The sequence below is a fragment of the Mastigoproctus giganteus genome, chromosome 13 (genome assembly GCF_048544385.1).
Source record: "Mastigoproctus giganteus isolate SK-2022 chromosome 13, ASM4854438v1, whole genome shotgun sequence".
NCBI lineage: Eukaryota > Metazoa > Arthropoda > Arachnida > Uropygi > Thelyphonidae > Mastigoproctus > Mastigoproctus giganteus.
In genome coordinates, this window is record NC_143587.1 from 64,627,832 (window position 1) to 64,645,699 (window position 17,868).

Consider the following 17,868-nt stretch of genomic DNA (forward strand, 5'->3'; position numbering starts at 1 on the left):
GTCCTTTCCTGTCTCGTATATTCATTATTGCTATACAGAATGTGATGTCATGAATATTGTCAGCTGTTCTTCTCTACAACGTTGCCATGCAGTTCTGCGTTTAATCGGTTCACTATAGTGTTTCAAGGTACGGGGAGTGTTTCAATCATGATTGTGAGGGGTTTTTTCCTAAACTGATATTACAATTTGTATTTTACTTTTTGTTAAATAACATAATAATGTATGCAAATCAAACAATAACCGCATACTCATCTTAATGCATTAAAAATTAATGCCCTAATTCATGCCATAATGAATTCCAATGTTAAATGACTTCATATTATGTACGAAAGAGGCTGCCTGTGCCCTTTACCAGCATATGAAAGACAGCCTTAAATCAACATGCAATAATAATTACCATCAAATTTTCTTAGGAGAAGAGTAATAGCATAATAAAATGCTTTCGGAATAATCATGGAGGGGGGGCAGTTTACCCCTTCATCGATCATCCTTGTCATGGAACAGTCCAGCTTAGCAACTTCTCTAAATAAAATAAACAAATTTTGCTAGCATAACTAACTAAATCAGTGTGTTTCTATTAGTACAGTAGCATCATCAAGGATTTCTGCCACATTGCTAATGCTCAACGGTCTTCTAGTTGTTCTAAAATCTGGCAATTTAAGAGGCATCAATAGCAAATGCTAGCTAGGGGATGAGGGCGCCATTTTGCTATAGTATCATTTTAAAAGAAACATTTCGTATTAGAGTTACTCGAGGAAAAACACTCGTACTCCCACATGTATCATGTCTGTAAATTGCAGCTGTCTGGAAACCTTGTTACCCTCGCATGAGACCGACTAACTCAGCCTCAGCTTGGAAAATAAAGTTTCTCGAGCAACTGACGGGATCCGAATCCAGTTCTTTTCCATCCAGTGTTGGAGGACGGTGATTATAATCACTGTGCCACCGCGAGGATCTAAAGCGGCATTGAGGCCTTTGCTCGCACCATGCAAGACTTTCGATATATTAGAAGAGGAATGAGCTTAATAGCTCTTATATTAGCCGATGATTTCGTCCTGCCAGCCACTCTTCACCGCAATGAATCTTTCGTGTGTTATTAGACCATGATTGATATGAATAATCGAACGGAGTGTCGCTCGGTCAAGTACTCTATTTAAAAGAACAATTATTTGCATATTATAATAATAACTGCGTTCGCTCATATGTGCGCACAATTTCAGTTTAATATGTAACTTGACGTGTGCATCCAGTTTGCTCCTTCAGACCAATCTCCCTTTCTCTGCTTCTCTCTTCCGTATCACCAAAGAACAGCGTGTTTTATTTGTTAATTCACTCACAAAATTTTATATGAGGTTCTCTTGATGGTGTTTTCACAATATCAGTGTCACGTTTTCTTAGGTTTTCCTCTTTTTAACAGTTTTCCCGTGTCCCTGTGCCAGTTACTACATTACCAGAGCCTGTTATACTTGCTCCTCCAAAAAGACAAGGAACAAAAAAGTAAGTTATCTTGCAAACGATATAGTTTCGATATCACTTTGAACTGAAGTTGTTAAATTCCACAGGTTATATACTACAATAGTATATTATACACTCAGTGATCACTGAATTATGATTACGCCATCTCTGTAATGGACTACTCTGTATAGCTCACAGTATGAAAAACAGAACAGCTTCGTACGCTAGAGCAATGGTAATTTTCAACTGATCGTGTAAGTCAAAGTGATAAAGTAGCAGTTATAGGACATAAAGAGGCCAGGGAGTTTCAAAAGGGCATGGTTGTGGGAGTTTGTGCGTCAGGTGCTTCATAACCGGAAACGGTAGGTCTTCAATTGCTCCCGGCCCACTGTGGTTAAGGTGTACAAAGAATGGAATCGAACGGGTCAAACTACCTTCCGCCGACAGAACTGTAAAGCATTACACAAGGTGGATGGATGTTTGTGGTGAGCGAAGAGTTTAGTGCGTTGTACGGGCTCAAAGGCAGGTCACTGTGCGACAGTTGGCATCGCAATACAATATGGGGAATGCAAGAACAATATCCCAACACACTCAGACGTATGGATTTCACAGCAGACCCAAGAGACATCCTCTCCTCACCGTTGATCATCGTCGACAGCAAATGCTGTGGTGTCAACACGCTGGTTGGACACGGCAGGACTAGAAACGAGTGTGCTAATCGGATGAGTCCAAATACCTGGTGCAACATGCAGGCCGATGCCTTTGTGTATGGTACAAGCAACACGAGCCCACAGACCCATCGTGCATGGCGCTCACTGTCCATGCAGGACGCAGTAGTTGATTAATATGGGACATGTTTTGCTGGCAAGAACTAGGACCTCTGGTGAGTATGTACCAACGTTTCACTGATGAGGTCTGCCGGCAGCTCTTAGGAAACCATGTACACCCTGCCATGTTGCACTTTTTCCCGGACAGAAACGAAATCTTCCAAGACGACAGTGCACCGTGTCATCGGGCCCGCACTGTGCACAAGTGGTTCTAGGAGCATAGTGAAGATATCACACATCTTGATTGACCTCCAAATTCACCTGACCGCAATCCAATTGAACACCTGTGGGATGTTTTGGAATGGGAAATGAGACGTATGGACACGCAACCGTCATCTATTCCGACACTATGGAAAGCCTTGCAGGCAGCAGATCCTTACAGACGTTTTCAGACATTTAGTGGAGTCAATGCCTAGGCGAATAGTGGCTGCTATCCTTGAAAACGGTCGCCCAACACGGTATTAGTTAGGTGATGATAATTCAGTGATCACTCAGTCAGTGTAGGTAGCAACCAGTTATCACGCAGTATTCTTAATCATATTATTATAGACACGCTATGTCCGTCTAAGCATACTTTGTTGATATGGTGATGGAAGTTGTGATGACGTTGCCAGTACTTGTGCAGAATAAATCTATAGACCAGAGTTCCCAATTTTTATTTATTTATTTGTTAGTGTTTCTAATTCGTTTTGACATGCAAGCTATGCGTCGCTTCTCAAAATTAAAAGCTAATTTCTCTGCCAAATATATCACTTGTGAGCTGAACAACTTGTATGAGTATTTAGTATTATAATGGCTGAAAGATGCAGAAAAAGGCTTTTTCTGTATCTGCCAAAAAGAAGGGGGGGGGGGGGGAAGCGAACATTCATACCTTTACCTTCGCAGAAAAAAGTGCTTCTCCAATTCCTCTGTGGCAGGCAATTCATTCTAATTCATTCTAAATGCTGCCTTCTATTACGTCTCAAAATTCTGTATTTATGCTCCTTGGTTCTTCTCTCTTTTGCCAGTGAAAAAATATTTTCCACTTTCATTTTACTGATCCCCTAACCTCCTAGAGGTCTGGAGATCTCTGAACCATCTCTAGAAGTTTTGCGTCTTTTTTCCAGTGTGGCCTCATACCTGGACACAATATTCAAAGTGCGGTGTCGCCATCTTATTATATAAAGGAACAATATCATTCTTTTCTCTACTTGCGAAGGTCTTATATATCATGGAGAAGACACCATGTGCCTCCCTTACCACTGGTTTACACATGAAAAACTTCATGTCTGAAAGAAACGTCAGTCCAAAATCGTTTTCGTCCTGGACCACTTTTAGTCCCGCTTCCTTATCTTGTAAGTATCTCCTGGATTTCATTTGCCTAGGAGCAAAACCTTACATTTTAAAGCATTAAATTTCAGTTGCCATTTTTCAGACCATTTGTTTAACCAGTTTGTCATCCTGAAGTAGAATGAATTTCGCGAAGAGAACCACAGATTAATCCTGCTCTTCTGAGATCCAAGTCAAGGGTAAAACCAGCGATTATCACATGCACCAGGTTCCGAGACATCTTACACCGATGAGTTTATAAAACATTATTTTTATTTCTTGAGGTTTTTTGAACACTAGTAATTTAGATTACTGATAAATAATGTAGAAGGAATATAATTTAACTCTTTTAAAAATTTATTAAAATACATTTGCAATAAAATTTAATTTTCTTTCCTTAAATATAGGAGTCTTCACTTGATATTTTAGAAAACTGATACTCGCTTGTTAATTTGGCGCTTACTGTACTGAGAAGGTCATAGTCCCTGCTAGAGATATTACAGTTATACGTTGTATACGTATCTCCAAACAGTTGCAAAAAAGAATTGAAAATATTCATTATCTTAATCAGACATCAACTAAGGATTTCTTAGGATTTTGCCCTTGACTGAAGATTCCAGATTGAACGCAATTTAGTAGCAATCTTTTGGGAAAATTAACTGTGAAGGAAAGATGTATGTTTTTAATGATATGTAATGACACGCATCCATACTACTTTTTTATGTAATTAATATTCAATCAATCCTAATTTTCCTTTATTTCCATGCTGCTGCAAAAGGAAACTAAATATCCCAGTAAGTTTCTCTTTCTACCTGTTTTATATGAAACTAAACAATCATTTAATATTGTTACCATTTTGAAACTAAAGATTTATTTACTTTTTAAATAGTCTTTTGTTATCACTTATCATATTCGCGTTTTAAGAGATAAAGCGAGAATTTTAGATTAAATTTATTTACATTGGCTCATTCATAATTCAACAAGTATCAGAGATCAGACCTTTGTAAGAGTTCAAAGTACTCCGAAATCTTTAAGTGTACAGAAACCTAAGACGAGAAGACTGGGTCTCTAACGGTCCCTCCTTTAAATTTACCTTATGTCTAACTTATTCCAATGATTACTTAAGCATCCAAGTGTATTGTGGCTCTGCAAGGAAATCAGTACAAGTGAGGACATAACAAACATACGAGAAAGAAATGGATTGAATTTTAATCATGGACTCTTTTAGCTCTGGTACGATCCTATAGGGGGGCACTTCTACAAAGTCTGGACAGTGAAGGCTAGATTCAATCTTAGATAGCAGTTCGGCATAAAGTGTATTGGTTTCCTAGCAAACAGTGAAAAAATCTTCATCGTGATGCTATAATGGAATGAATTTAGAAGGTGCAATTTGGGACCTTACCACATCCGGTACACAGTCCTGATCTTGCGCCTTCTGATTTTTATGTTAGGCCACTTACAGATGCACTTTGGATGTAAAAATTCAAAAGCGACGGATACATTCAAAATTTCATGCATAATTTCTGTCCTCTTTGCCGAAAATTTTCTTCTATGATGAAATAAGAACGTTTTTATTCGCTATAATAAAGGTAGAAGGTAATTCCATTGAAAAACAACTTCGAGACAATTCAACATTCATCAATTCGATATTCACACAGTTAAAAATGAAGAGAACGTTAATTAATAAAATCCCCAAACAGTAAAATATTCACGTTTCTTTAATTTCTGATAATTTTTCCTAGATTTAATTTAATTTTCGAAAAATAAATTTCGATTCTCTTTAGACTCTGTACTTTCTTCTTTTTATTATTCATATAATTAGTTTAATTAATTATTCGAATATTAGGACGAAACTCTAAAGCCAGTGGTAGACCAGTTAGTTTCTTCTTATTTAGAAGATTGCATCCATGGCGTTGTGTGGGATGTATTGCTTGATCTAAGTAGTGACGTTGAAGTCCAGGAATTTAAAGAGAAGGTAAGTTGCAACTGTATTACCGTAGATTATACACTGTCTGTTGCAATACTTGTATATCTGTTCAAGAAACACAGATTTTGTACAATGTTCATAATTTTAGTTTTGTTTGTGTATATACAGTAATTAAGTTATACAAAATAAAATCCAGGTAGTACTTATTATTTTCCCACTGTTCTATTTTTTGAATACAGCAATAGCTTTCAAATAAAACGAGGCTCACAGACAACTTTCTCCAACAAAAATCAAAACGAAAACTAAACTTTTCTGGTAGCAACATTTAATTGTGGTTTTCGTTTTTCTCAAAGGCAACTTAAGGCCACGAGGAGTCAGTGTATCCGCTCTGTATATTGAATGAAATTCAGAGTTTCCAGGGTGTGTAGGGGGCAGAACATCCATCCGTCTCTCCAGACTTGCTATCTTGGCCACGGTGAGAAAAAGTCCATAAAAATCCCTCCTATCTGGGTGGAATTCGAACCGTTTCATCATCGCGTGGAAGGGTAGCAATCGTAATGACTGCGCTACCAGCGAAGTCGTGAAGTTTAGTTTCCCTACCAAAAGAAATCAAAAAGTCTCTTTTTGCTTTGCGCAAGAAACAACAAACAACATGCAAAGCTGTACAAACCACATACAAAACCGTGCGTTTATATCTCGTTTATTATTTGTTTCCAAGAAACTGAGGTAAACTTATCTATCGTGATATACACATGGCAGTTTTTCTCTATATTGCATCAACTCTTTTATGTCTAGAGTATGAAGAATTTTCTACGAAGTGCCTAAGTGGTTGGTGAAGTTAAAGTTGGGACCTTCTCTCTCTCACGTTTTATTTATAAATTTGTAGCTTCCCCACCTCTTTGTTATTACCTTTGGTATTTCAGGCAACTGCACTCCCACCAGCAGACCTGGAGGTAGACCTAGGGCAACAACCTTTCTAGATCGTTTCTTTCCTCTCAAGTTTGAATTGGTGACATCTTGTTCATCCAGGCGAACTCACCATGTACCGCTTAAGGGCAGCAGAACAGGGAAGTGCTATGTTATATTTTAATTTGGATACGTCACCGAAAAAGTAAACTTTCGCACTCTTCCTGGTGTTTCTTTTCTTTTTTTTTTTTTTAACCCAAGTCTGTATATGTGTGTACGTGCACATACTTGAGAGGCATAGATAGGTAGAAAGAGCGGACCAAACTGTTCCAACTAGGAACAATTAGGCAGCTCTTTCTAAATAAATCTCTTCTAATAAAACTATAATTAAATTTAGACTTACATATTCACAAAAGACTATTATGTACAGAATCCATGAAATCATTAATATCGCTGGTAACGGATATTTGGAACTATAAACAAATCATACTGGACATACTGGTTGGTTTGTTGTTGTAGAGTTTTAGGTGCATGGACAACTTAGGCCATATTGCGCTGTGCATAATATGTCTGTAAATTGCACGTGTTCTGTGGTCGATTTATTGTTTGCTGGACGAAAAACCCGAGTTTCCGGAAGGAAAAAAAAATACTCGCCTCACTTGTGACCGACTAACTCAGCCACGTTGTGAAAAGGACTCATAAAAATTCCTAGCGTCATTGACGGATTCTAACCGAGATCTTTTCCATCCGGCGTTGGGGAAGACGGTGATTATACCAACTGTGCTACCAACAAGTGCCACTGGACATACGAAAAGCATTCAATAAGTTATCTACCTTTATTATAAACACGCTTGATATACAAAAAATTGTAATTTTATCATACTCTCGTAAATATTTATGTTATTTATACAGGTCCAGCTCGAAAGAACAGAAGAGATTTAAAGTAATCAATCTAAAAGCAATCTAAAAGAAAACATGAACATCAAGAAATGGAAGCAGCAATAGGCCATCATCAGATATTTCACAAAAGGAGGAAATATGCTAAAAGTTATTCGTGAACACATGAAAGCTGCATATGGTAATGCTGCCTCTTCTCAATACCAGATAAAATTTTAGTCTAAGCAGTTTAAATGGGAATGAGAATCTATAGAAGATGACCTACTCTGAGGACGACCAACGGAAATGACCTCCCCAAAAATATGCCAAAATATGGAAAACCTAGTTATGCAGGATAGATGTATTAAAATGTTTATGATTGCCAGAGAATGAAATATTTTTTAGAGGTCGGTATTTTCTATCCTCCACGAATACTTAGTCATATCAAAGGTCAGTTCTTGGTAGGGCTAAGAATTCTCACACTCTTCAGATACAGTGCAGGCTTCCAATTTGTGAGTAAAATTTGAACATATATGATGGCAGATGGCACAAGGGTTTCTTTCAAGAATTGTAACTAATAACAAATCATGGGTTCAACGTTGAGATCCAGAAACAACTCGAATGCGTGCAATAGAAACACCATGGAAAACCACTCCTAAAAAATTGATGGTTTAACTCTCCGCGTTGAAAATCATGGCCTCCATTTCTTAGGACATGGAAAGAATTCATTTGATAAACTGCACACACAAGAAAACAATCACTGGATCTCATCTGGAGTTGCCTATTTTTTTTATTTTATTTTCAAAATTTAAGAGCAACCATAAAGGAACAGAGAATTGGGAAATTTACATGAGGTTCCTTGCTTCTTCAGTGGAAACACTATGGATCACCACTCCCGAAAAAAATCAAGACAACCCATCCGGAAATCATTACCACCATTTTAGGGACATGAAAGGAACTCTTTTGATAAATTGCATGTTATATGATAAAAGAGTCACTGTAGTTGTCTATACTGATATTCCCAAAAAATTTAACAAGGACCATAAAAGAACGGAGGAGAAGGAAACTGAGTCTTCATGACAATGCTCGTGTGTTGAAGACTAAAGCAATTGCTGCTCTGAGAGACTGAGGATTCTAGGAGTTAAACCACTCTCATTACAATCCAGACTTAACCCCTGGTGTTTATTTCCTCTTCGGAAATTTGAAGAAACACCTGCATGGGTATCTATTTTCAAATGATAACGTCCTCAATGAAGCTGAAAATGACTTTTACAGACCAGAAAACGTTTTTTTCAGCTATTTTCTCTTGTATATTTATTTCCTTGGTAACAAAGATTATTACCGAGGAAAATATCTGTTCTCTATTATCCTCGGTAACTAAATTTATCTTATTATTAATTATTATCTTACTTTTGGGTATTCTTCCCAACATTTAATTGTGGTTTTCAAGAAAAAATGTGTAGTAGTTCAGTCCAACGAGCTGAGTGTCTGCAATGGTTTACATGTTATGTATTGTACAATATGGATGTTATATTCATGTTAACACCATATTAACAATTATAAAATGCCAATCTGGTACAACCTGTGAATAACTGTTTATTCGTACAGGCTTTTTATATATCGCGATAGCTTATTGAGAATTGAAAATGAAGCTCAGATCAACATTGCACAATGAGTTGTACAAGAATATTTGCAGTTGACTCCTCTGAGGTTACGTAAACTAAAGTTAAACTGGAACCCTGAAAATATAGTTTATATTGCTTGTTTGGTGTGATTATGTTTTTGGAGATGAATATTTAGAAATAAACAATAATAATCCAAAGCATCTTAGTTTAGCTAAATGTACAGTCGATCGCTGATCGTACAACTCCTTTGACACTAAATTTTCTTTCCGTTGTAGGTATCGAACAATCCAAAGAAATATGTCATTAGTAAGCTGCAACTTGAGGGAGTACGGAGAAAATTGCACAAAGTTCGAACAGAAAGGTGGCCAATACCTTGCGAAAAGACAATAGACAGTAAGTAGGGTATCCCTTCAGCAAATGGAAAGTAATACTGTTACTACGATCTTAATAAAATATCGATAATCCACAAAATACTTGTTTCACAGTACGGTCAGACTAGCGAATGAAACGCTGAAATTAATTGGCCTTAGAGTCTCAGTCTTCGGATTAAATTCACACAATAAGCAGCGCACTCAAATTTTTGTTTCATTAAAAATATGCCTCAGGTATTCGAGAAAATATGATATTTATGTTATTCTATTTCAGGTTTTTGTTTATCTGGAACTCTCACTGGGGTTGAAACCTGCCTCTACCGGAAGAACTTTTCATGGCCTTTTTTCGCATGGTGGCAGAGTTAATCGGTCTCGGGCAAGGGCTGCATGCTTTCATTGTCTTCAGTTTTTCATCCCGAAAAACAAGGAAAGACAACCGTATAATATACACATTTTACGGGCAGAATATATTGGGCATCATGGTCTTTAGTTTCCTTAGCGCAATTACTCTATCGGCTGTACCAGTGATGCTGCTGATTTTTGTGCAACTTAAGAAAAAACAAGAAAAACGTGCTTGAATAAATTGGCATTTAATGGTCGTTAAAATTATTTTCCTTAAATAATTATTAAAATGATCTTAAATTTAAGAAATTAACTTATTATTTTTATACAATAATTATTAAGATATATTTGTTTCGTTTTTTTTTGTAAAAGATTTTTTTTTTCAAATGTTTTGTTTAATTTTTACAGATTTCAACAGTGACGTTATTATCTTACAAGCCTTTAAACTAAAGGCAGCTCAAGATACGATGGATAACTTTGCCCTCAATCACTGTTTTACAAAGGCTTTCAATCAAGCAGTAAATATTCACCACTCAAATTTTCTTCTTTTCCTGTTAAGATTATGAATATACTAAGAATGTGAATTGCCATTTATGTCTATTAATGAAGTCCCGTATTGCTACTAACAGTAAGTTACCATTTTAATTGTAATGATTGCGTTTGATAACGATCAATTTACATCCTCTCTCGCTTTTTTTTTTGCAGTGTATAGACACCCTCTTGGAAGCACATTCAGAACAAATGGAGAATGAATTACAGAAGATTCACGCAGCCGAAATGAAGACAAATCCACCCCGCAAGATATTTAACGTGAAAGGAGAATCAAAGCATTAGAAATTCTAAATAAACATTTTGGTTTGATACGGAATACTGATTTGGAGTTTCTGTTTTACAGATTTTTTCCTAAATGCTGCTTTTCCTTTGCGTGCTTGTTCTTTTTTTTCTTACGTACTGCTCTAACAGTTATGAGTTTGTAAGCATGTAAGATATGTGACTTTAATTATTCAAACAAAAATATATTCAGCAAGTGATCCGATGCATCCAAGACCATTGGCAGATGTCGAAGTTTATTATAGCCCCAACAAATATTTCTTCAGAGATATTTCCACGGCGACTGTGATTCCCCCTTCAAGTTCTTCACTGGCAAGCAAATTGTTCCTGTGGACATTATCCTTCAGAAATCTTCATAGGAAATAATCGCTAGGATTCAGATCTCACAAGCATGGTGGCGAACACCATCGAATCCCATAACGTCCAAAAAATGTTCCTTCAAGAAATGGAGAACCGCATTTTCCATATGTGGTCTTTTTCTATCTTGTTGGAGAAATGTTTCTTCCATGTTCATTCCGATCGTTCTTGAACTGTGCAGGGGTTGTTACTGCCCTCACATGCATATTCCGTTTATTGATATAGCGGGCCGACCGGGCTAGCCGAGTGGGTAAAGTACCTGCCCGGCAACCCAAAGGTCGCGGGTTCGATTCCCGCCTCGGGCTTGGATCAAAGTACTGCAAAAACCTTGGGAGGTGCATTATTGCCACAGAAGCCGATGCGCCAACAACTATCAAAAAAAAAAAAAAAAAAAATTGATATAGCGGCTCAGTTTGAGGTGCATTTCATCAGTGAATTCTTGCATCTTCATTTTTTAAGGAAACAGTTTCATATCTTTTGAAACTGTTTCCTTAAAGTGAAACAGTTTCCGAACAATGCTTTTAAAGTAGATGTTTGTTTTTATCCCAGCTGTGGTAACAATCATTTCACACGTTTCCTTTGGCTACGACTAATCTGCAATATTTTCAGACGCCCTCATGGACTTCTTTCTGCCAATAGCTGGCTGATTATTGTCCATTACAAAACCAAAATGTTCATACTTCTTCACTAAGCTCGAAATTGTTGATTTTATGTACCTTTTCTGCAATCAGGTTCATTTAAACTCACTATTAAATTCATTAATGCCTCGTTGAGGCAATCAATGCCATGAAGTAACTATGAAGTTAAGTAGTTATAAGATTGAGTTACCATTACACATAATCCAAATATAAACACACAACTTATTTTACTTAAACGTTAAATATATTCGGTACTTAAAATCAGGACAGTCAAAGAAACTGCACCTTTCTGTGTGTTGGGACACAACAGAGAAGTGTTTAGTGGTTCTATAATGATATGGGATGCGGTTGGAGTCTCGCATCACAGTAGACATCTGCCATACGCGAGCTGCACGACATCTGCACCCCATGCTGCCGGTATTACTTGGGTGGGCGTCTTCCCAGATGGCAGTGTTAACATCACAGGGTCCGTATTTCAAACATTTGTTCGAAGATCACAAAGATGGAGTTACTCATCTCCCAAAGTTCTACCAATTCACCTAACATCAGTCCCATTGAATATTTGTGGCGCTTCCGAAGTATCTGCTTATGTTCTGATATATTTGGTATTAGGTGTTTCATCTAGATTAGTTAATGACATCGTTGTTTTCATAGTCCACTAGATCTTCCCCGATAAACAAGTGACTCAGACCGATATATAAGAAAAGTGATCTACACGAGGCAGCGTTCTTGTCATGACACATAGAAACAGCTTTGGACAGCTTAGGCCGTCCAAAATTGCCGTCGGTGATGTTGCCAGTGGAAGCGTGAGGGTACCATCAATGTCTAGCAAAGCGCAGGGAACTCATGGACGCTCACTGAACGTGACCAGAGGGTACTAGGGAGGGTAGTACGACAATCTCGTGACGCATCCCTGCAAAACGTTTATGTTTTGCAGGGAAATTTCGCATTTAATGCGTTCAACAGAGGTTTAGGTTAGACATGTATGAACACACCATGTAAGAAGCTTCGCGGATTCGGGTTACATGGGAGAGTGGCGGCGCAAAAGTCAAACATCACATTCCAACTGTGAAACGCGGAGAAAGTGTGGTTATCGTATGGGCTGTTTTGATGATTGGCTGTCTTCTCCCTCCAACACGGCCGATGTGCAAATGATTGCCTTTGCCGACGATCTCTCCATCTTAGTACATTGTAACTCCAGGTCCCAATTGGAACAACGGGCTGACTTTGTACTCGATAACTACTGGATTGGACTCTGAAAAATAATTTAAGAGTGTCACCATCTAAAACCAAGATGATGATATTTCACAGAAAACTAGACCATAATAGACCTCCGGTTGTCAAGTTTAATGGAGTATCTCTGCCATTTGTTACCACTTATAAGCATCTTGGTATTATTTTTTATGAAAAAATTGTAATTCTTACAACACATCCAGAATCTTTCCAAAAAAGTGAAAACTTTTACGGCCATGTTATTCAAAATCTCTCGGCCGGACTGGAGATTAAAAAAGGGAACCCTCAGAATTCTATACTACACAGTGTTTATTCCAATCGTTACATATGCAGCCAGCATATGGTTTCACAGAACCAAACTTATTACAGTTCAAACCAGACTGGACAGTGTCTAACGGACCTGTTTGCTAGCTCTCCTGAGAACTTGTAGAACGGTTTCAACTGCATCTTTACAAGCCGTCTCAGGCTTGTTACCTCTGGATCTGTATCTTACGTACAAAGGCTTTGCTTACTATATTCGTAAAGGACATCCTCTTAACTTTTTCCGATTTGACCTATGATCCCACTGCCGATCCAAAGAATGAAAAAGCAAAATGTTGGACTGAGCTTCATAAAAGATGGCAAGTGAGATGGAATTTCTCGACGAAAGGAGCAGTGACCAGATGTTTTATACCTGATATTAAATTCACTACCTCAAAAAGTAATCATTTTTGGTTCTACCCAAGCATTGTTACATCATACATTCTAACAGGTCACGGTTCTTTGAAAGCTCGTCTTCTTCAATTCAATCTATCTACGACAGATAACTGTTTCATGACTCCAGCCTCTGAAGACTGGAGTCATGTCTTATTCTTCTGCCCAGTTTACCAAGATTTAAGACAAAAATTATCTAGTAGAGTGCATAATTTATCTCCTGGAAATGAAAGATATCTTATTGAAAATCAAAATGCCTTTTCAGCTCTACAGGAATTTGCCACACAGGTTTTCAACAGACGACGTGGATTGCTGAGCTGACTTCTATACTCAACAAAGCTACTTTTTTTAATAATAATTATTATTTTAATATTTTATCTAATTAATTTATTATTTTTTTTTCTTTATTTTATTTTTTGAAACGTAATAATATTTTGTCCATTAAATTTTTTTTTTATTTTTTTTTGCTAGCCCCTTAGGGGGCAGGATTCGCTGGTCTCCAGTTTATTAGAGACGGGATTTTAAACTGCTTGTACCCATATTTGGGCTTCCTGGGTACGGGAACTGCTGGCATCTATTGCTATTACACTTTCTGCATTGGATGCGGGATTCTTTGTGGTAATCACCTCCGTACGTGATTATAGGAGGCTGCTGGACCCATATGACATGCGCTTATTCCTATGGGTGCTTGAAATATTACATTTAGTTTAGTACGTGTATAGTTGGGCCCGCCTCCTCGTGGCGTGGACGGGTACTGGGAATCAGCCTGCCTGTGAGCTGGCAGACATACACTAGGTGTATGTCTGCCAGTTCGTATATCGATGCATGCTCTTCGTGCGGCGACTACCGCGCCGTCTACCGACTTACGGTGACGTTTCCGGTTATGGGTTCCTATGCAATTCACATTCCTTTAGATGTTACCTACCTCCCCTAAACGTTTGTACCAATATTTTTGAGACACCCTGTATATTGTTTGTAAATTGCATGTGTTCTGTCGCCGATTTTCTGCTTGCTAGACGAAAAGCCTTGAGCTTTCGATAGAAAAAACATGCTACCTTCGCCTGAGACCGAATAACTCAGCCACGTTGTGAAAAAGGCCCTTAAAAATTCCTGGCTTCATCGACGGAATTCGAATCAGGCCTTCTCCACCCGATGTGGGAAGGACGGCGATATCCACCAAGTGCGTTACCCACGAAGCACCTGGCACTGACATTTGTCACCGAAGCTGGGGTATCTTACCTTCCCTCAGCTTCGGTGGTTTCCAGGGTTGTTTCGTCTCGGGTTTAGTACCAGTGTGCTTCTGTTTACAGATCACATCAGTCGTCGACCTAGGAATCTTCAGTGTAGTTGAAATGTCATGTACAGACCGACTGCTTATGTGGCACCATAATATCATTCCGCGCTGGAAGTCTATTAACTCCCTCGATCGTGGCACCTTGCATTTATTACCTAACCTGCGAGCATATTTATAGTTGTGTCCGATAGGGCGACCAACTATCAACAGAGTGGTACTCATAGATCTTAAGGGTATCGCAGTATAATCCATATGCAGATACCGGACAAAAAAAATTAATCAGCTGTGTAATTTTTCAATTAATAATGCGTAATGTTTTTTTTTAGAATGAATCACTTCATGAATTCTCGTTGGTAGAGATTCAACTTTGACCCATTTAAATCACTTAAATAATAATCTATCAATAGTAGGCCATTTTGAAAACAATTGAGATCCTAATTCAAGTTTCGTGAATGCTGTTGAGTGTTTTCATTTTCCGTTCAAGACAGCCTCGTACACTTTCTACAGGATTTAAATCTAGAGTTTCGTTGGACAATTTAATTTCCCTTACCATTTCTTCGGATTCCGCGTACTTAAAACAATAAAGGCCCCGTGAACAGGACAGTGGTCATCTTGAAATAGAATAGTAGAACAGTATGGAAACCATGAATGTCCTGAAATGATCGCCAAAAGGCACAACCTGATTATCCAGAATGTCAATCTCATCTATCCTGGTTGGTATTTCAAGTAGAGGACCCACTTCGTAATAGGTAGTAGTAACAGTAGTGGCATGTGATGCAAGAAAGCAAGCGCATGAGCTTATGCAGCATCAGCCAAAAAAAAAAAAAAAAAAATTCACACAACCATTCCTTCTAAATGTTTTTCCAGTTCCTCCTTAAATTTATTTAACCTATCAACTTCCACAACGACAGATGGAAGTTTGTTCCAGCAATTAACCACCCGCTGGCTAAAGGCAAATTTCCGCACATCTATTCTACATCTGTCCTTTCTTAATTTGAATTTATGCCCCCTTAGGTTCGCAATCTGAACAAGTGGAAGGATCCCATCAAAATTCAGCGTGCTCAAACTATTCAAGGCCTTATACGCCTCAATCAGATCACCTCACAGGTGCCTAGTCTCCAGCCGCTGCAATTTGCAGAACTTAAGCCTCTCTTGGTAAGAGGATCCCTTCATTCCCCTCACCAATCTTGTTTCCCTTCTCTGTACATGCTCAAGCAAATCTACATCCTTCCTAAAATGAGGCCTTCAGACCTGTACGCAGTACTCAAGGCGTGGTCTGACCATTGCCTTATACAGAAGGACAATCACCTCCTTTTCCCTGCTAACAAAATTCCTGTATATCATTGATAAAACCCCATGACCTGCCCTGGCAGCCTGTCTGCATTGCTCAGAAAATTTCATATCTGAGTGCACAATTACTCCCAGGTCTTTTTCATTTTCTACCACCTTAAGTGTAGTACCACACAGTTGGTACGTTCCTCTAGGGTTGGTTACTTCTACCCATATGCAGTCCTTTGCATTTGTCAATGTTAAACTTCAGTTGCCACTTCTCAGCCCATCTTCCCAAATTTTCTAGATCCTATTGCGGTAGCACACTGTCATTAACAACCCTGCCAACTTTGTATCATCTGCAAACTTCGACACTAAGCCTGATATACCTTCATCAATATCATTGATAAATATACAAAACAACAGTGGGCCCAACTCCGAACTCTGTGGGACTCCACGAAGAGCAACACCCATTGATTACCACCCTCTGTCTTCTCCCACTTAACCATCCATTTATCCATTGTAGCAACTTACCCTTAATACCATTCTGCTCCAATTTATACAATAGTCTTTCATGCGCAACAGTGTCAAAAGCTTTCCTGAAATCCAAGTACATTTATATGATATCAAAATGATTTTTTGCATCCAGTTCCTTTGTAACCACATCATAATATCCAATAAAATTTGTCAGACAAGACTTTCCCTTAACAAACCCATGCTGTGTCTGAATTATTGCTGCAGTCTTGTCTAGATGATCCTGCAATGCATCTTTAACCACTGACTCAATTATTTTACCCGGAACAGAAGTTAAACTAACTGGTCTGAAATCGGTACATGGCATTATTAGCATATAGGCAAAAATGGATTCATCAGACCACATCACAGCTTTCCAATCATGAACAGCCCAACTGTTATGCCTTTTAGCCCATATTAGCCGCGCTTCTTTATGCGCAGCTGTTAATATTGCTCTTTTTCAGGCCGCCCTACTCCAGATATCCATGTTATTTATACAATTCTCATCACAGTATTCCCTCTGAATAAGGTCTTTAGGTAAGTGATTGTAGTAGTTCTTGTTTTGTTTGAAATCGTTTTTCTCACACCATTTCTCATAAACTGTTGTTACTGTTATTTTTGTAATACCTACAAATTCAACTACTTCTTTAACGGGATGTTCTTTAGACCTACCAAATGCTATTATTCATTTTTGCTACCCACTAACATCTTTTTTTTTTTGTGAAATCTAAGCGAGTGCCTGTGAATTGCGTGTATTCTGGGTCGAAATGCCTGTTTGCTGAATAAAAAAATCCCAAGCTTCAAGGTAAAAACCCATGAAAACCTGTCCTGAATCCGACCAACTAGGGCTACTTTGCTTTAAAAAAAAAAAAAAAAGACCATAAAAATTCCTCGCGTCATTGACGGGAACTCAGGCGTTTTTCACCTGGTGTGGGGGGATGACGAAATGGATAAAATGGAGTTCTGCAATATTTTGTCACACTTATAAATTACCTGATAAATTATACACCATGTGGACAGTTTATTAGCTAAACCGACCTAATAGAGAGTGCACCTCTCTTAGTATTAGCATTAGTAATGGCCATATGGTGCAATGATGCCTAAGGCTTTGCTGCACCAGCCAAAAAAAAGAATAAAATATAATCATATATTTACTGCGCTACCCCTGAAGGCTGGTGAAAACCCTTGCTTCTTCAGTCACAACTGGTATACCTGCAAATGGAGAAAACGGATTAATCATGCATTCTAATTCTGTATCAATGTGTTATATGTCCTAAATATCACAAGTGACTAATATTTTGTTCGGTGGCTGCACAACACATCCTTAATAAAATTAATAAAACCATTAATGAGATTACTCGATTTTACTACATAAACTATATATCAACACATGCATAGTCATT

General features: G+C 38.1%; 1 protein-coding gene across 1 annotated transcript in view; it reads left to right on the forward strand.

Annotated features, from left to right (window-relative positions):
* Nucleotides 1-10,505, forward strand: part of LOC150076126 (uncharacterized) — a 39,094-nt gene extending 28,589 nt beyond the window's left edge. The window contains exons 4-7 of the mRNA XM_090387681.1: nucleotides 5,437-5,565; nucleotides 9,200-9,317; nucleotides 10,046-10,155; nucleotides 10,343-10,505. Coding sequence (XP_090243807.1) covers nucleotides 5,437-5,565; nucleotides 9,200-9,317; nucleotides 10,046-10,155; nucleotides 10,343-10,471 — 486 coding nt within the window. The 3' untranslated portion in view covers nucleotides 10,472-10,505. The remainder of the gene's footprint in view (nucleotides 1-5,436; nucleotides 5,566-9,199; nucleotides 9,318-10,045; nucleotides 10,156-10,342) is intronic.
* Nucleotides 10,506-17,868: the final 7,363 nt, after the last annotated feature.